Source organism: Rhinopithecus bieti, unplaced genomic scaffold (assembly GCF_001698545.2).
Source record: "Rhinopithecus bieti isolate Rb0 unplaced genomic scaffold, ASM169854v2 scaffold_2654, whole genome shotgun sequence".
Lineage (NCBI taxonomy): Eukaryota > Metazoa > Chordata > Mammalia > Primates > Cercopithecidae > Rhinopithecus > Rhinopithecus bieti.
This window is the reverse complement of record NW_016804048.1, coordinates 2,288,799-2,307,771: the sequence shown is the minus strand read 5'-3', so window position 1 is coordinate 2,307,771 and position 18,973 is coordinate 2,288,799. Positions and strand designations below refer to the sequence as shown.

The 18,973-nt window shown below is 48.8% G+C and overlaps 1 protein-coding gene and 1 long non-coding RNA gene across 20 annotated transcripts in view; one reads left to right on the top strand and one right to left on the bottom strand.

Annotated features, from left to right (window-relative positions):
• CACNA1C (calcium voltage-gated channel subunit alpha1 C) overlaps positions 1-18,973 on the top strand; it is an 800,874-nt gene that overhangs the window by 542,207 nt on the left and 239,694 nt on the right. For 13 of the 18 annotated variants that reach the window (XM_017863189.1, XM_017863204.1, XM_017863129.1 and 10 more), the window contains exons 8-9: positions 3,745-3,848; positions 11,742-11,914. In XM_017863189.1, coding sequence (XP_017718678.1) covers positions 3,745-3,848; positions 11,742-11,914 — 277 coding nt within the window. Of the gene's footprint in view, positions 1-3,338; positions 3,443-3,744; positions 3,849-11,741; positions 11,915-18,973 lie in introns of all 18 variants that reach the window. The other 5 variants (XM_017863197.1, XM_017863148.1, XM_017863157.1 and 2 more) reach the window with 1 other exon arrangement.
• Positions 3,911-17,975, bottom strand: LOC108522793 (uncharacterized). 2 transcript variants are annotated; one of them, XR_001883604.1, is made up of 4 exons: positions 17,758-17,975; positions 11,836-11,950; positions 10,598-10,681; positions 3,911-4,158 (listed from the first exon to the last, which is right to left on the bottom strand). It is a non-coding gene; the product is annotated as an uncharacterized LOC108522793 (long non-coding RNA). The 2 variants fall into 2 exon arrangements; XR_001883605.1 differs by lacking the exon at positions 3,911-4,158 and adding an exon at positions 10,189-10,430.

Here is an 18,973-nt window from a genome sequence, read left to right as displayed (position 1 = left end):
AGGGTCCTGCACGGGCTTCAGGGTGCCGGTGTGCCCTCGAGGCTGTCTGCAGGCTGCTGTGTGTGTGCAGTGTGCATTACTTCTGGTGGGAGTCCATAGTTCTTAAAAGCTTTTCCTGACCACCCCACCGTTTCAAAAAAGTAAAGCAGTAGGCATTTAGAGGAAAAGAATGGGACTGCTTCTGACCCTCCTTAGCAAGATTTACTCTGAGAGGAAAAGCTACAGGGACACCCACAGGCTCCCCATGACCTTGGTTCCAGGTTTCCCTCTTCCTCGGCAGGTGCCTGGGACTCCCATTCCAGGGCTGTCTCAACCCCATTGCTCTCGCTGTAGCAGAGTCCAATACACAACAGAACCCTTACACAGGGAGGTGCTCAGTAAATACTTGTTGAACAAATGTGGACTCTGATGTAACCACTGCTAAGAATAATCAAAGAATGACCTCACAGTTCCCATGGTCAAATGGGACCTGCAGCCCACAGCCCATCATGGCCAGCAAGGCTGTCGGAGTGGTCTGTGGTCAGGCAGCTATTGGGGCTCTCCTGCCTTTCTCTCCCTAATCTCGTGTCACCAGTCCCACCCCATCCTGTATCGGCTCGGGTTTGTTTTTCTTCTCCTGGTGGTTAAGTCTGGCATGGTTTCCTTTGCACTCTTGGTTCAGACAGTTACCTTCTGGCTAAAGGAAAGCTCCCAGGCTCCCTGGGATGGGGACAGGGTCTGAAACACAAGGACCTTTCACCCTGTCTCTCCTAACAGCTGCTGTTTTGCTGGATATTTTAGTAGTTCAGCCACTGGGAGAATCCTCCATCCCGCAGCCGGGATGGCTTTACAGCCATAGGCTCTGTTTTTAACAATTGCCAACTTCTGCAAACCTCCGTTGCTATCATAGGACCACATGGACTCTGGGGCTTCCTTCCTGCCCTTTATCTCCATTGCCTTCAGTGGCTGTGCAGTGCAAGGTTGACACAGGCCTGCTGAGCCTGGCCCTTGCCCTGCTCAGCCTCACGCAGCCGCTCTCCCACTAGTGGAAGCCTTCTGGGACCCTGCGCGCTTCCTCCTGCAGTTGCAGCTGCCAACCTGCACTGTAGCTGCCTGGTCATTTCCTGTCTCCCCTCCAGCAAGGATTTTGTGTTTCCAGCACAGTGCCTATCACATACCAAGTTCATTCATTCACTCAAAGAACATTAGCTGAGGACCTACCATGTGCAAGGCACCCTTATAGGCACCTGGGGTATACCCGTGAACAAAGCAGGCCAAAGCCACCTGTCCTCGGGGAGCTCACATTCTAGCATGGAAGACAAGCAGCAAATAATAAACGTAATAAATAGATAATGATACCAAGTGGGAAGCGCTCTGGGAAAGCAGACCAGACGCGGGAACATGAGCACGCTCAGTAAACCCACGTTCGATTGAACTTCGCAACGGCATGGCCAAGTGGGCACATGCTGGGAATCTTCTCTCCCCATGAACACGGGGGTCCCTCAGATGGAGACCCCCAGACACGATGTTTGCACTATGCACAATGACTACGTTGGGTGAATTTTCCTAACCAAAATTTAGTAATATCAGATACATATGAATGGATCTGTAGAGAACATATTGGGATGTCACACTACATACCAGTCAGACTAGCTAGGTACTTCTCAGTCTTCTATTCCCCGCATGCAGAGAACATGTTTATCCAGCGTACTTAGGCAAATGCAAGCGGCTGCTGAAGCTGCAAAGCCCAAGGGCTGAGGGCATTAGTATCCCACCTGCCTGAACTCCTTTGAGGCCCCTGGGTGGAAATCGTGGGGTGGTTATCTAACTTGAGGACACCCTAGAATCACCTGGGGAGGTTAATGTGCAGACTGTGGGCCACTCTGAGATCTTGGGGCTGTGGGGCAGGAATCTGCTATGTTAATAGCTCTCCCAGATGTTTCTAATGCTGGTGGTCCTCGGACCACACTTTGAGGAACACTGCTATGAAACCTTGTGGAGGTACATGATGAGCCACAACACTTGTGTTGTTGCATGTGAAGTTAGGAGCTATAGAGAGAACAGTGTGATCAGTGGTGCTCAGGCGTGCATCAGAATCACCTGCAGAGCCTGTCAAAATGCAGGTTGCTGGGCCTCCCCCACAGTGTCAGGGTGAGGTCTAGGTATGTGCATTTCTGAACAGGTTCCCAGATGACGCTGAAGCTGTTCGTCCGTGGGCTACACTTTGAGATCCATTGATGTGAGTCATTCAGGATGCCTGTGTGCCTTGGAAGTTTGGGTTTCTATGAGCTAATCACAAGGACAAAGGGGTTCATTTTTAGGAAGCCAGAACTTAACTCTGTTTAGTCATAAAGCATCAGAAGAGAGAGATTTGAGAAACGAAATCAGAATAAATTTCCTCTGATGGAAGCATAGCTCTGCAATTTATCTGCACATCCACCCTCCAGCCAGTGGTGAGCTAATAAATGTTTAAGCATCTCTTCTTAGAGACAGCGGGTACAGGGGGCTGATTTATTGTTTGCCTATCTCTGTGGTGTAAATACTCCCACCATGGTCAGTTTCAAGCCACTAGTGTGGTCGCTGAACACGGAGCTGGGAAGAGATGTGCACGGTGAGCTCCCCACAGCCCCCAGAAGCCAGCCCCAGCGCACCACTGCCTCCGGCTGCCGTAGGGGTTTGTGACCTTTTCAGGGCGTTAGTTACAGTCAGTTCCCACATTAAGGACCATATCCATCTAAGCTGTGGTTGCAGTCACAGGACCTTTCTCTGAATACATAAACCAAAATGATTGCCTCTCCCAGCCGGTGGCCCACAGTATGTGTGAAGCACTGGGGTTTAGCCTCCAACTTCTGGGCTTGGCCCGTGGTCCAGGTGGCAAGCCCTTGAGGAAGGTCATCTTTCCTCACACCTCCTCTGAGGTTTCAGTTCTCCAGGCCTGTCCATTGAGGAGCTGACACACTTCATACACCAAGGTCAGGGGCCTCCAGGGGCCACGAAAGGCTTAATGTCCACGCAAACCCAACTGAGCTAAAACCAGCTGAAGAAATTAATTTTTGCGGTGACCCATTTTCTCAGACAAGTGAATAGAAAACATTGGAGAAATGTTTCTTTTTCAGAAAATAAAACCACAGAAAGATAGAGTGATTCCTCTTGAGGCAGAGCCGGCCAAGGTCCCCTTCGGTCACAGGAGGTCCCCTGAACATGGGTGATGCCCGGGTAACATGGGTATCCTGGGGCACATGAACAGAGCCCACGTTCAGCCCCGTCTGTCTCCTCCCGATCTGCTCACACCTGCTGCCTGCCTCTTTGCTGTAACCCAATTCTGCTGCTTCTTTCCTAACTTTCCTTCGTCTTTCCAGATGCAGGACGCTATGGGCTATGAGTTACCCTGGGTGTATTTTGTCAGTCTGGTCATCTTTGGATCCTTTTTCGTTCTAAATCTGGTTCTCGGTGTGTTGAGCGGGTAAGCTGACCGTTTCTATGTCCTCTCCACAACGCAGCCGAGCAAGGTCTCAGGTTCCACTCCATACATGCCCGGGGTCCTCAGGGACGGGACCCTGACAGGCCCAGGAAAACCACAACAAAGTCTCCGTTCAACCACAAATTCTAACCCATTGGCCAGGCAGGCTGTTTGGCCTCTGATTTGCACCTAGAGGGTCCCCGGGTCCCGGCGCTGTGTGGGTCAGTGTCCCAGGAGCCGGGGACCAGCACTGGCCATGCTCGGTTGCTGAGTGTGCCTCACTAACTATCATTCCGTTCTTCCAGGTCAATGATGCCGTAGGAAGGGACTGGCCCTGGATCTATTTTGTTACACTAATCATCATAGGGTCATTTTTTGTACTTAACTTGGTTCTCGGTGTGCTTAGCGGGTAAGCAGGACCAAGGAAAAAGGTCTTGATTTTCCATTTGTTTTATTTATTCTTTCTGCTATTCCTGGCTGTGTTCTTCTTCTGGCTCTGATGAACCTGGGATAAGGGGTCACCACAGGAGCCTTGAAGTGGATGTCCTTGTCCTGGCTGGGTAAAGGGTCAGATGTGCCACTGGTCTCGGTGGTGGACAATGGAGGACAGCTGGCTTCACCACAAAAACTGGGTCCAGCCAGCGCCTCCCAGCCTCAGGTAGCTGTCCAGGCAGGCAGGGCCCTTCTCCTTGTGCCTTCATGGCCTCTGGTGAACAGGCCTGGGTAAGAAGAGACTGGTTGAAAACATGAAGACAGACTCAAAATCTAATTCTCTTAACGTTTTAATTCATAGACTGAGCAGTCTATCTCTGACTTTCCTTTTCTGAACGAAAAGGAACCTTAACTGTTTGAAGCCATAGATTATTTAAGAATAGAAGAGATAGGGTACACTTTCCTCTAACTTTATCTAGTCGGCTGCAAGTATCACATCTACCTAATTTCAGCCCTTGCTCCCATGAAATTAGAAGTGGTAGAAGTAGCTGGGCATGGTGGTGCACACCTGTAGTCCCAGCTACTCAGAAGGCTGAGGCAGGGGGATCACTTGAGCCCAGGTGTTCAAGGCTGTGGTGAGCTATGATCACTGCAACCTGGGCAACATAGCGAGAGCCCATGGTAGAAGTAGCGTGTGGCTGGAAGGTCAAGGAGCTTTTCATCATGGAAACGCATGAGATATTTCCTCAGCCCACTTTCTTCTTCAGAAGTCCACACCAGCCATGCCAAGGCCTAACACCTAAATGCTCCTGGTGACCGGCTCATGGGTGACCACTGTGCTGCCTTTGCCACTTGGGGGAGGGGGTTAATCTACTTCTACTCTGCTTGAGACTGTCAGCTGCTTTGCAGAGTCTTTCCTAAGTATCTAGAGAAGTTAATGCTGGGAGAAATGTAGGTATAAAGAGAAAGATTGCTCCCCACATTTCCCCAGTACATAAGCTGGGAACAGCTACTCCCAGCTCCTACAGCTGCCCTAATGCAGTGCAGAGCAGTGGGCTTGGCCTTCAGAGCTGTGTAGAGGAAACAGTCTCCTCCCAGCCCTTCTGCCTCCCATGGAGAATGGCCCGATAGAGACCTTGATGACAAAATGCCTTTTTTCAAGGTGAGGCCACACGGGAGACTAGTGCCTTCCATCAGGGGTATCAATGATGAGCAGAACAACCTAAGTCTCTGATTCATTGCCTGGAAGGTAGAGAGGTTTTCAGTTTCATGTTCAAACACAAGAAAATGCCCCTGTGTTTATTTGTGAGTCTCCAAGGAAAGGATGGAAAAAAATCAACCTCATCACCCTGAATCAAAGCAGAAATTGAGGCATCCCAGCTCTGCCCTGGCTGGGTGCATCATGTTGGGTGGTTTCACCTTTTTAAATCTTAGATTCCCCATCTGAAAAAGGGAAGATGATTAATTCCGGTGCATAGGTGGCTGTGATGATAGGATAAGATCATTTTCAGAATACTTAACACAGTGGTGTATAGTAAGGGCCCAATAATGGTGCTATCATTACAATGATTATTATAACAGGGTGCCTGTTATAACAGGAATTACAGAATCATCAAATGTTAGAAATGCTCCAGCCTCTCCTCGTAAAGATGAGGAACATGAGCCCAGAGATGTTAAGTGACTTGTACAACGTCACTTCCCTGGTAAGCAGCAAAACCAGAGCCAGCACTCAGGCACCGCCTCCCATGAGATCTACGATGAATGAGCTTGAATGGCAACACAAGCCACAGCTCAAGACTTTTAAATGAATGTAACTCCACTTTCTTCCCCTGGAGATTGGGAACCAAATCTGAGCAAGTAACCCCCCGCCAAGAGCCTGAAGTGGAGAGTGAGGGCTGGACTCTGAGGGTCCTCCCTGAGCAGAGCGTCTGTCCACAGTCACTCTTGGCCCCCCAGAGGAGTCATCTTCCTGGTGGAATCAAAGCAGTGACGTCAAGTGACAGAAGCTGCTGATGTTGGAGAAAAAGCCACTTTGAAGGCCATATCTTGGCTGACTCAGCCTAAATGTGCTAGAGTGTGTTCAGACACCTCACCCCAAACCTGGAGCTTAGTAATACTCAAAAATGTTCGTTGACTCAGAACAAGAACATTAAGGCTATTTGACCTCTGAACTTAGGAGTCTTTGAGTCTATATGCTGGTCTTTCCTGGAGACCTTCCCCAACCTTTCTTTCCTGACCCATTCTGAGAGCTGCCATCTGCTCCTTGCAGCTCCAGAATCACTGATAGAACATCTGCCAAGGCTTCCTTGGCCAAGGGTCTGCTCTGAAGAGCAAAGAGGTGTGTGTGGATGAGCACCTCCCCTTTCTGGTTTAAGGAGGCCTCTCCTCATGTGTCAAGGACTGGCCACTCTGAATTGGTTCCCCCCGCCCCATGCAGTGCCAAAGCTGGAATCAAGCTTCTGTTGGCTGACCACTCAGAGGCAACGGTTTCCAGTCAGTCTTGATTAGCCAGGACCGTAGAATAGTCACACATTTAGTGGGTGCAGATGTAGTCGACCATGCAGTCAAACGCTCACTTATTCATCAGACTTCTGATGAAGCTACACTTCCAGAAGCATTCAAAAAGGTCTCACAGCTCCATGAAATTGACTGTCACAGTGACAGCATTAACAGTCCCTAGCATTCGCTGTGTCAGGCTCTGTGCTCGGCGCTTTTGCTAGATTCACTCGGTTAATGCCCGTGGCAACTCAGTGAGCTGGGGTTATTCCTGTGTCCGTTCTACAGAGAAGGAAAGTGAGGCTTAGCAGCCGAAACGACCTCAATTCCAGCAAGTGAAAAATACAGGATGCAGAGCAGAGCCCAAGCAATGTGAATCCATGGCCTCTATTCCTGACCTCTGTGGGGTACTCTCCCCAAATCCATGGGACGGGTTCATCCCATGCTTTTAAATGGCAGGCGAGAAGTGGAGAGGGGAAGAGCAGAAGCTGCAGTAGGAAGGGTGAGAGGAGCGAGCGGGCAGGCACAGAAGCAATCAGCACAGGCTGCGGGAAACAGCCAGCAGGCACACAGAATCCCAGCAGGAAGCTGCAAAGGCAACCACCCAGAGGCTTGCAGCAGGGCAGGGCTGTTTAGCAGAGGGGCCGGCAGCCCTGCAGATCTTCATGGCCCTTGAAGGAGAGCGAAGCCACTAACTGAATAGCACTGCAGTCTTGGCGCCTTCTGGGACTGGGAGGAGTGTGAAACCCTACATTCCAACAATTAAGGATAATATGATTTTATAGCCCAGCACAGTAACTCATCCTCATAAATTATGTCCTTCAGTCACTAAGGAAAGATTGAATGGTGCTTGGTGTGTTCTGCTCGTGAAGGTAGAGAAGATGACTCCATAAAGCTTCCATTTAAAGTGTGGAAATTCAGGGCTGTGCATGGTGGCTCATGTCTACAATCCCAGCGTTGGGAGGCTGAGGCAAGAGAATCATGTGAAGCTAGGAGTTTGAGAACATCCTGGGCAACATAGTGAGACCCCTTCTCTAAAAACAAAAATTTTTTTTAATTAGCTGGGCGTGGTGGTGGCAGCACCTATAATCCCAGGTATTCAGGAGACCAAGGCGGGAGGATCACTTGAGTCCAGGAGTTTGAGGCTGCCATGAGCCATAGTTGTGCCACTGCACTCCAGCCTGGGTGACAGAGCAAGACCCTGTCTCTAAAAGTAAAAAAGAAAAAAAAAAATTAATGGAAATTCAAAGACTTTGGCCCTGAGAGGGTTAGACCTCTTCTATCTGGAGCATGTACATATCCAGAACACCTATTTCTGATGAGGCCAGATAGAGTCAATATAAAGAATAGATATTAAAGGATTTTTTCTAAATACTTCATTATCTGATGGTCCTCACATTAACCCTATGCAAGACATAGGGCTGGTGCTTGTATAGTTAATAATCAGATTATGATTACTTCCCCTCAGAAAGCTCAATCTCCAGCCGACTAGAATAAAGTCTACAACAGTGACGATGAGATGCTTGAAACTGCCTTTGAAGCTGTAATGAGGTGGAAGCCCCTGGACTCTGGACTCCGGTTACTTTTTGTTTTTAAGCGATTGCAAACAGAGGGCTTGGGAAGTGCGCCTCCGGTTGGCAAAAGACCCACGATTTCTTACATAAGTAGTCATCCCATCCCTTTTCCCACTGGGAATTGGGTGTGTCTTGTCCCCAAAAAGCAGAGAACCCCTGGAGGCAGGCATTTTACAGCCAGGAAGTACCACTGGACCATGGCCCCACAGTTAAGACACAGTATCTGGGACCAGAAGAAAGCAATGAAACGTCAGGACACACGGGCCTTGTGGGTGGGAGCAGAAGACATGGCCCAACGTACACAGTCAGTGCCCCTTATTCATGACGGTTACGTTCCATGAAGTCACCACAAACATGAAGCAGTGAACACTGAGACGTTAGTTCTGGGGAACTACAGGGTTATTTCCTGTGAGCCTCTGCTCACATTTTGTCAACCAATCAATACATAACCTTGTTTTAAGTGTGTTTCTATTTAAAGACACTTTATTTCATATATACGATTGATTCATTAACATTAAACTCGTGGCCACCAGCAGTGTAATTCGTGCCTGCGTGAAGCTTACGTAATGCACATGTTTTCTCTGTGCAGCACGTCATAGCCCTCCTGTGCATAGTGACACTGGACGGCACTTCAGCATTATGCTTGGGGCCATTTTAAACAGCAAAATCTCCAGCAAAAAGCACAAAAATGAGACAACATGGCACTAAGTGGACGGTGAAAAGGACACCTCATAGTATGAGGGCTGAATTGGGAAGGCAGAACTCTACATGCCCCCTTGTTTGGCCTCAGCGGGAACACGTAGAGTTTTTGTCATCTGCACATGTCCACAGGTGACTAAAAGTGCCACGAGTATTGATTCTGTAGTTACAAACAAATTTTAGTGAGTAGGCGCATTTGTAGATGTGGGATCCACAAATAAGGAGCCTGGGCGGTATCGATGATGGAAGGGCCTGCACGCCTCGGGCTGTTGGTTGAATTCCACACACACTGCCCCGTGCATACTTTACACCACTAAGCCCTGGCCCCCGGCTCTCCACACCACCCCTCGTTTTTCATGTTGGCCATTGCTGGCAAGAGATGCAGTCCTGTCTCGTGACGAATCCCACAGCAGTGACTGATTGTCTTGTCGGCTCTAGTCCTTGGGCCTGGTACAGCCTGTCAGGCTGGAGCTCCGTGTCTTCATTAGCTCAGTCCCCAGAGCAGGAACATGGCTGGCATCCAGGTAAGGAGATAAAGAGAGCCAGGCACTGCCACCAGCAGATCCTTTACTCTGTGGGGACTGCCGAGGGAAACCTTGGCTCACCTTCCATCCAGCCTCAAGCCTGGCTGTGCCTCACACTCCATGGGATGCAGCCATGCTCCAGATCTGACTAAAGCCCTTCTCCATCCCTCTCACACTCCCAAAACACATCCTTCCTCTATGAGGAGAATTATCTTCAAGCCAGGCAGAATCAGCAGCATACCTCACGTTCTATTTCTCCCCCTGGATGTTTATTTTAGATCCCCAAAGGCCTTGGGGTATAGATGGTGAGCTTCATTCCATAGGGCTGATGCTGTAAAACAGGATTGGGCCAATTGTCCCTACTCCAGTTGAGTCCCAGTCCTCTTCTCCCAACTCCAAAAGAAGGATGGGTAGGTGTTTTGTAACCAGAACTTGAACCCTCTGCAAAGTCACTCAAAAGAGCTGAAGTGAGCCCTTACAAAGGACTGTGAAGTTCAGCCCCTTGCAACTCCAAACCCACCCCAGGGGGGTGCAAATGCAGGTAGACAGAAAGACAGTCAAGAGAGGAGGCCTTGAAACACAGTTTTTGGAGTTGATTTGCATAGGGAGAAAAATGCTATATGAGGTTACTGTCTCCAGGAGCAAGACTAAGGCCCCGGAGGCTTAACCAGGTACAGGGGATAAAAGGTTAGGAGGAGAGGGGATGGCATCTCTCTATGATCATCCCCAACAGGGAAGGAGCAAAGCTTCCCTCTCCGTTGTGAGCTGTCAATCTGTCCGCTTTTCCCCAGCATAAAACTCCTTGGGAAGAAAATGAAGGTACCCGCTGGTTGGCAGGAAGCCCAAGAAGCAGTAAGTTCAATCCAATTAGAATTGGATTCAATCAAATTTAAGAGGAAAATTCAATCCAAACCAGAGCATCATTAAGGCAGCAGTTGAAGAGAACTGGTTAGCTTGAGAGCCCCCACATTCTCCCAATTAAAAAGTTCCCTAGGCCCCACCCCAGCCCCAACTCCATCTCACCGTAAAGACGGTACATGCTGAAATCAGTGCGCTCCCAAGTGGCACAGGCCAAATGCAAGCACTAGGCAGTGCAGGTAATGATGGAGCTGCCCCACAGGACAGTAGACTCAGGAGTAGAGCCCTTTGCCCTCTTATGGTTTGTGGTGCCGTCCCTCCTTCCATGGTGCCTTTCCTAGAGTGTGGCTTGAGCAAAAAATTCTCCAACGTGCTTGCAGCAGCCTCTTGCCCTGAACTAGGCCTTCACTGGTGAGAGAGGAAGACACCATAGCTCCAAGAATTAACCGAGATGTCCTATGCATGTACACATACACACACACACACACACACACACACAAATACACACATCCACGCACCACCAAGGGCCTCATTCCCCAAAGACTGCACATCAAAACCAAAAATACTCCTCATACCTATTTTGCAAGAAAAGGCACAGACTTGCTTTGAGGGTTGAGAATTTGCTGTGTTGATGATTGCCTTCTGCTGCCAGGCTCCTCCTTGCTCAGAAAGTGAATTCAAAGTCAGAGAGAAAATTAGGACAGAATCATAGAAAAGAAATAGTTATTGTGTCAGAAATTTTTCAATAGGCCCTTCTTCCAGCAAATCTCACTCCAGTTTCAACGTCTACTCATTATTACTTTAAACCAAATGCATCGTTTAACTTTTATATCATCTTGATTTTAGGTATTTTTCTATTCTGATTGGATTTCTTTAAACCAAAAGGGCAGCCCCCCGGACATTTTCTTGTGTTTGGAACCTTCATTTGTCTCCATGTAGGAGAGACCCTTCTCTAGATTAGAAAAAAAAATCCTTCCAGGAATGCTGAGTGGCAGGTTGAGCTCATCATAAGAACAAAGATTGAGGACATTAAATCTCCTGGGTCCCAAATCAGTGGTATACTGGTAAATATTTAACAATAGGCTATCTGGGGGGAAAGCCCTGGTTTTCAGCATTTGCCAGTTACCGTGGTGTAAATATTCCCACTGTGGCTGATCTCAAGCTACCAGTGAGACATCCCTGAAGCCAGAGTTGGGAAGAGACATGAATGATTGGCTTTCAGGACCTGGTGCGAGTGAGTGGGCTTTGGTACACTGCTGGTCTAACACCTTGTGTCACCTGGAGATCCTTGGGAGAATTTTAAACTGCCACTTGATACCGGGTGGGATGGAAATGCATGTTCTGGAATGGTGGTGGAGGTTTTTAGTTACTGCTTGGAACGGGTTTCCAGGTCTTTGGAGAACAGTTATTAAAAAGCAAAGCCTGTGATCATGATCCAGGAAAAGAGGGAGATGGACTTCATCCATCCCCTTAAGCCTCTCCTGGCCTGTTTCAGGATTGTCCCCTTACTGACACTTCCCATCAAGGTGAGAGTAGACAAAACCTAGACTGTCTAGCGGAGCTATCTGTGGAAAGTAGGGGCGTGTGGGCAGGTTTCTCCCTGCAAAGCAATTAAGACTCTTGTTTCTCCTTATCTCCATCTCTCCTTCCATCCTTGACCCTTCTTGGTGTTCCCTCCTCTGTGCTCTCCTGCCCTGCCCCTCCTCTCACTCTCACCAGAGAGTTTTCCAAAGAGAGGGAGAAGGCCAAGGCCCGGGGAGATTTCCAGAAGCTGCGGGAGAAGCAGCAGCTAGAAGAGGATCTCAAAGGCTACCTGGACTGGATCACTCAGGCCGAAGACATCGATCCCGAGAATGAGGACGAAGGCATGGATGAGGAGAAGCCCCGAAACAGTGAGCAGCCGTCTTCTTCTGTGTTTGGGCTGGGTTCTGGGGGAGAGGAGACAACGTCGGGGTCAACACAGAACTTTGACTGCCACCCTTTCTTGGCAGCCCACGGTGTGCCTTCCTGGAGCCGCACTTATCTCACTGATGGCAGTCACTTGCTACACACAGGCATTGGTCACATGCGGGAAATCATAGCTGTCGACCTAGAAAACCTCATGCTCCTTTTAGAATATCTCACCTTAAAAGACAGTTGAGATTTTGCTAAGACAGAGGCCCTTTTAAAATCAGAGATCCTTCTCCTCCAGGTTCCACCTTTTAGGGCCAGGGCACAGGCTTCCCATTTGAAAGCACAGGCTTGTTTGAAAGGAACAATGTCTGCCAAGCAGCTGCCTGGAAAACTTTATACCTGCTCAGGTATCTTTCCCCTCTTTGCAGAAGATTTCCGGACACTGCTGAGCTTTCTCGTAGGAAAGGTAGCCAAAGGTTTTTCTTAAGGGGGTTAGCTTCAAAGACCTGGGGAAGTGCTAAGTGGGAGTGTTGGGGGAAGCCCAGAGGAGTTTGGCAGAATCCAACTAGGTGATGGAAATTGAGCCAAATCCCTTCCTCAGGGGTTCACGTGGCCCATTGTTGGCCAGGCTGTGGCTGGGATAGAAATGAGAGTGATGGATGGCATTGACTCACAAATATGTAAAAAATGATGGATCATGAAAATTCAGGCTCTTACCAGATTAGCCAAGTGGTTCTCAATGCGGGGCGCCTGACCAGCAGCATCAGCATTACCTGGAAACTTGTTAGAAATGCAAACCCTTGGGCCCCACTCCAGACCTACTGACCCAGAAACTGTGGGGATGGGGCCCAGGAATCTGTGTTTTGACAACTCCCCCAGGTGATCAAGATGCATAGTAAATTTGAGAACCTTTGGGTTAGCGCTAACCACTCTCTGTATCTCATTTGGCCTCGATCTCTGGGACTCTAACCATACTCTTTCTTTCTTTCTCTGTGTGCAATATCTTTCTCTTTCACTACACTTGTTTGAATAGGTGCATTTCTGTCCTCTCAAGCAGCCTTAGTTAAAAACAGTTTCCTAAACACTGAGCATCTAGAGTAGTCCAGGAAGCAAACAGGTTAAAGAACCGTCCAGGGCATTTGCTGCGTGGAGTCATGCTGATAAAGGCAGGGAGCTGGGACTTCACCCCGAGCAGAGGGGACGATGGGCAGAGCTGCCAGGAGCAGAAACAGGTGCAGGAAGAAGGGACGAAGACAGCCAAAGATGTTCACGGGAGCAGAGTCTCTGCTCCCTCATTTCAAAGATAGATTTAATACATCTATCAACGGCTGCCTTTCTGATAACACTGCCCAAGGAGCAAATACAAATTTAAAGCACACAAACAACAAGGGACTGGTAACAACATAATTTAGTAACCTAAGGAGGCTTTGGTGCTCTGCTAAGTGGTTTTGCAAGTTGGAATACAGGGCCTTTGAATGGATTATCACAATGAGCCATGATGCCGTTGAGGGTCTTTCTGGAAAAATGCCTGACAGCTTCTATTACACTGTTGATGGAACTGAGGAGTAGTTGATTAGTTTGTGGCACTGAGTGGTATGCTAAATAAATAAGTTGGCCTGTGAGCCACGGAGAAGCATACCTCTAAAATGCAGGAGTTTGTATGCTGGCTCCTGGCTCCACCGTAAGTCAGAGCACTGGCCCTACCTTGTGACTAAGGGTGATGAGCATTTCTGGAGCATGTGTTACTGAAAAGCTGCAATAGCCACTACATGCTTAGCAGCTAGTGGCTGTCCACTGAGATAACAGAACATAGCTATTCTGTTCTCTGCCTAAAGTAGGAGCTGACAAGGGAGAGTGTGCTGCTTCTCCATCTAACCCATTAAATGAATAAATTCCTAGGAGGGTTCCCAGCATGGAGTATTCTTTGCAGCTGGAGCAGATCACATGGACAAGGCCCATCTACCCAACTTTCTTGACAAACTTTGAGAAGAGCGTAATGAGCTGCCTACCCCAATAGACAGTCTCACCAGGATTTTCCTAAGCCTAGATACGGATGACCTTAGACTCTGGAGACTGGTTTCTCTTGCCTTGCACTGTTTCCTTACGGCTGGAGGAGCCCTGGGGGTCTGTTTCTTGTCCTAGGAGGACTGGAATGGGAGCCTAGCTCCTTCATTAGTGGAAATGCTAATCAGTGGGACAGTTCCAGGGGATGAGGCAGGGGAATGAATATTTTAAAAAGCAAGGTGTACAGAGTAAGATAGACACATGCAATGAAGTGGAACGTGAGAGACAGGAATGGAGCCAGGAAGAGAATCCAAAGGACTGCATCTGTTGGGGAAGTCCAGTTAAAAGTAGAATTGATGTGATGAAATGATTAAGGAATCGGAGGCCTAATTCACTTGCAAAAAAGGCAAGACAGTGGCTCAGAAACCATCTTCCTGTCTTGAGAATTTCATAGATTGCCCTTTGAAACAAATACAAGGGGAGAAATCCTGCTACGTTTGAAGCCTGTGTGTTTCAATTACCGTAATATCTTAGCCTTTGAAGCTTCTAAAAGACTATAGTAGGGTATGTTTGCCAACTCTCTTCAGCTCAAAAGCTAAGTCATCTTTTAAGAGAAAAGGCTGATCACTCCTCATCAGCAGCTATGGTGACTCTGCTTCTCGCCGGGCAGCATCTATATTCCCGTGGTGTGAGGCTAGGGATGTGGGGCTGGGTGCAGTGCAGGAGCTGCTTGGGGACACACAGCATACCTGATGGGAGCCCAGGGATTCTCTTTTCTTAGGGAAAGCTGCAAAAACCACCAAGGAAGTAGAAAAAATGGGCTGGAAGGACAACAGAAAGAAAGCATGCAATTGGGAGGCATTTCTCTAAATATTAGAGTAAGTGAAGTGGCCAGTAAGTTATATGCAAAAATATGTTCCAGTTCATTCATTCATTAGTCCACCCACTCACAAATGAAAGGTCTGCTCTCTGCCCGGCACTGTTGTAGACACTGGTGATAGAGCAGTGAACAAGGGAGTCAAAAATCCCTGCCCTCGTGGAACTTAGATTCTAGTAGAGAGACAGATGGTAAATTAAATAGCATGCCAGAGAAGGGCGAAGCAGTGAAGGGGGAAGAGTGTTGAGAGGTTGTGATTTCAGAGGGGCAGCCAAGGAATGTCTCACGGAGAAGGCAGCATTGGAATAAAGACTTGGAGGGTGGAAGGAAAGGCACCCTGCAGATAGTTGGGAAAAGAGCGTTCTAGGGGTTAGCAAGAAGGGGCCAATGAGAAGGGGGCCACGCTGATGAATCCGGAGCTGAGGAGGCTTGTGCAGCTGGAGAGGGGGGAGCAAGGGGATGAGTGGTGTGAGGTGAGGCTGTGGGACCCAGGGAGTAGGGTATATAAACTGTTGTGAGAACTTGGCTCTTACTGGGAGTGAGCCAAAGAGCCTCTGGAGGGGTTTGAGCAGAGAAGCAACACGATCTGACAGACACTCATCAGGGTCCGTCTGCCTGCCATGTGCAGAATGGAGTGAAGGTGGGCCAGGGGGAGGCAGGGGTCCCGTCAGGTGCCTGCTGCCTCAGGAGATGCTGGGCCTGGTCTTGACACCCATGGAGGTGATAAGGTCAGTATTCAGGATGATGTCATTTGCAGACACATCAGATATGGGATGTGAGAGAGAGAGGTCAGGCATTTTCCAAGGCAATTGTTCTAAATGATCTCAAGAGTGGAACTGTCATTTATGGATATGGGGAAGTCTGGGAGAGGAACGGGTGTCAGGGCAGGAGGATCAGGAAAGCCATCGTAGACCCTGAAGTTTGAAGTGCCTATTAGACATCCAAGTGGAAATGTTGAGTATGTAATGGCGAATGAACCTCCCCAGGAGAGAGATCTGTGGCTGAACTGTAATTTTGAGTCAACAACCTATAGAAGATGCTTATCCCCTGGATCTCTGGATGAGATCACTGGGGTGTGAGTGTAGACAGAAGTGAGATGCTGTCACAGAACTGAGTCCTAGCCCTACTGATGTTTGGAGATTGGGATAAAGGGAAAGAACCAGCAAACAGGACTCCTAAAGGCATGATCAGAGAGACAGGAGGGAATGCAAAGGAAGGGGTGTGAGTGTTGCTGCTGTGACTGGAAACTGACCATTGCACTGAGCAATGTGGGGCTCACTTGCTGGTGCCTTAACACAGGCTGTTGGATGAAATGCTGGGGAGAAAGCTTCCTGGCCAATCAGCCTTCCCTGTGCATCTCTCGAGTCTGCATGCCTCCTGCAATGGCATGGAACGTTGCTCTGCAGGCTTCTTGCTTCTTTGGCATGGCCCAGGTTCCAGCCACCTGAAGAGTTTGGCCATGAGGAAACCAGAAAGAGGACAGGAGGACACTCACACAGACTCTGGCATGCCCATGGCCTCAAGACAGTCAGTGTCTAAAGCTTAGCCCGTCATGATGTTCCCTTCTACAGCAATGCCAATACTAGCCACTGCCTCTGCAACGGGTTACCGACAGTCTTGGAAAAAAGAGAACTTGATACTCAGGAGCCATTTCAGAGCCAAAAAGGCAAGAGAGAGGCATGTTTATGCACTGTTACCCTGGATGCAGCTTCCTAAATGGGGCAGCCAAGAGCCAGGCCCCTTTTCTCTCTGGGTATAGACTAGGATAATGTTGAGGTCTCCCCACTCTAGTGACTGCTTCTTCCCTCCCTCTAAGCAGCAATGAGCAGCACCTGTGAAGGGACCCATTGCAAAACCATCATTACCACACGGCTTTATTGTCATCAGCAGAGATGCACTGCTCCAAGGGACGGGGCTCGTTTTCCAGCTCCAATGTTAAATCTAATAGAAGGTGAGACACTAGAGGGAGAAGCCATAAAGAAAAAGAGACAGATTTTCTTCTTTTTCCCCTTCAAGATCAAAAAACACATTTATTAAATATCCATCTTTACAGGAATCTCTCTCTCATGTCATTAAGACAACTTAAATGCAGCCCTGGCTCTCTAAAGCTTGCAGTCTAAGCCAGACATTGATGTGGATGAGCATGTAAAAAGACAGACAGACAGTGGAACCAAAATATTGAATTTCCATGCAGATAAGCAGGATTAAATATTTACCGCATGGTACTGAGTTGTGTGACTCGGGAGCCACTTTTGCAGTCATCACCAGCTAGCAGAGCCACGTGCCTGCTGCCTGCCCCACAGAGTCTAGGATCACGTATTATTGAGACAAGAAATTGGAAGGCTTGTAAGAGCTGCAGGTTGCCCACGAAAGGTCCCCATGTGGCTTGAGAGCAGTAACCTGAATATCGTTGATTTACATTATATATGTGTCAAGGGCATGTACATAGTTATTTGGTCTTTAAAAAAAAAATCAGTTTGATCAATATTTACCCTGGACCTCTGGATACCTACAACACAATCCCGTGAAGCATCTGGCTCAGATTACGTGAGAAGACACACTAATGTTTGTTTTTGTCCTTGATTCTGTTCATACCTTGCACTGTTAAGTGATCGTGCTGCCAGGCCATGAAGTGAGAGCAGATCCTTAAGGCAGAGCCTGGAAGTAGGTCCTGGGCCTTCACGTAAACTCTTAGCTGGTCCTAATCAGACCCCTGGAAACTTTAGTGCTGGAATGTTGCCGGAGAGATCAGGTGAGGAAACTGGAGCCCAAGGTGGGTAACAGCCACCTGGCTAAATGTTACTGAAGTCAGCACTCAAACCCAGGGCTCCAGATTCCCCACGCAGGACCCTGCCCTGCAGACCACAGTGCTCCTTACAGAAGCCTTCTCGGACACCCAGGCAGCAGCACTCCCTAACTGTCCCTCTGTCCCCATAGCTCTTGGGGCATGTCCCCACTTACCTTGTGGAATTACATCCACCTCGTTACAGTTGCTTGCTGGGCTACACTGAGAGTTCCTTCACTGGGCTGCCTTTAATTCACCTTTGTATCCCGATGACCTGACATAGCTCAGAGCATGGGAATGTCATGGCACATATGAGTCACACGATCACACGCAAGCGCGAGTGCATGCCACATGCAAGTTTTGGCAAAGCACCTTCTGCCCTGCTCTGAGCTGATGGAACAGGTGAGCTCACACTGCCACTGGACTGAGTTGGCTCATTGTTCTGTCTGCTCAGAATTGACTTCCTTGTGGCATCACCAATGACATCCTTTCAAAGTCATTTCCTTTCATGAACACAGTTGCTCTCCAATAGCCCTCAGTCACTCTCAACTCCTGGAAGGCACCATTTGGAAACAGGCGAATAAGCACAGAGCCCCCTACACATGTGGACAGTGGTGATAACAGGGAAATTGAAGTGCCGTGGGAAAGCATTGGGAGTTCTTAAGCAACGAAATTGTGCTGTTCCCTGAAGACCATGGTGACTAGCGGGGCTGAGTACTGGGGCTCTGCCGTGAAACCACTGATGGATATTTCTGGCTCTGGTAGTCATGAATACCCATGGGCGAGGTCCTGTGGACTTGGTGTTGTGAGAGGCATCTCACCCAGGGTGGGGGGTGGGGGCCATGTTGTAGTAAGGATCCAGAAGGGGTCTGTTCATTGGTAGCACATTACCTTTGGAGCACAGCCTGGCTGCTGTACTGTCTGGCCCCATAAGTGTACAGATGCCATTTTCCCGGCCGGGGGAGCAATGGAAGAGCTATGGAAGGGCTGTATTGTGTATACAGTGCGAAGTAGGCACGTCAGCCTGTCTCAGTGAGCTGTCAGACACTTCCCAAAGCAAAACCACCAGACTTGGGCAAAGCTTGCTGACTTAAGCTGTTGGGAAGCCATGACAATCTTCTCGCTGACCAATGGCCGTGTGCTTCGGAGGAGTGGGAAGGTGACAGCCACAAAGCATTTTGACAAGAGACATTCACGGCTTCCTGGACCTGGCATGAGATCAGCATAAAGGTACCTGGCAGCTCTGCCAAGCCATCCGCTAATAAAGGCTCTGCTCCCCTTAGGGAGATGCCTGCTTGACTTTAGGGGAGTGTCCAGGCCAAAACAATAACCTTGATAAGCCAACAAACTGCAGAATCCAGATAGCTAGGTTTATGGTGGAGAGTATTGTCA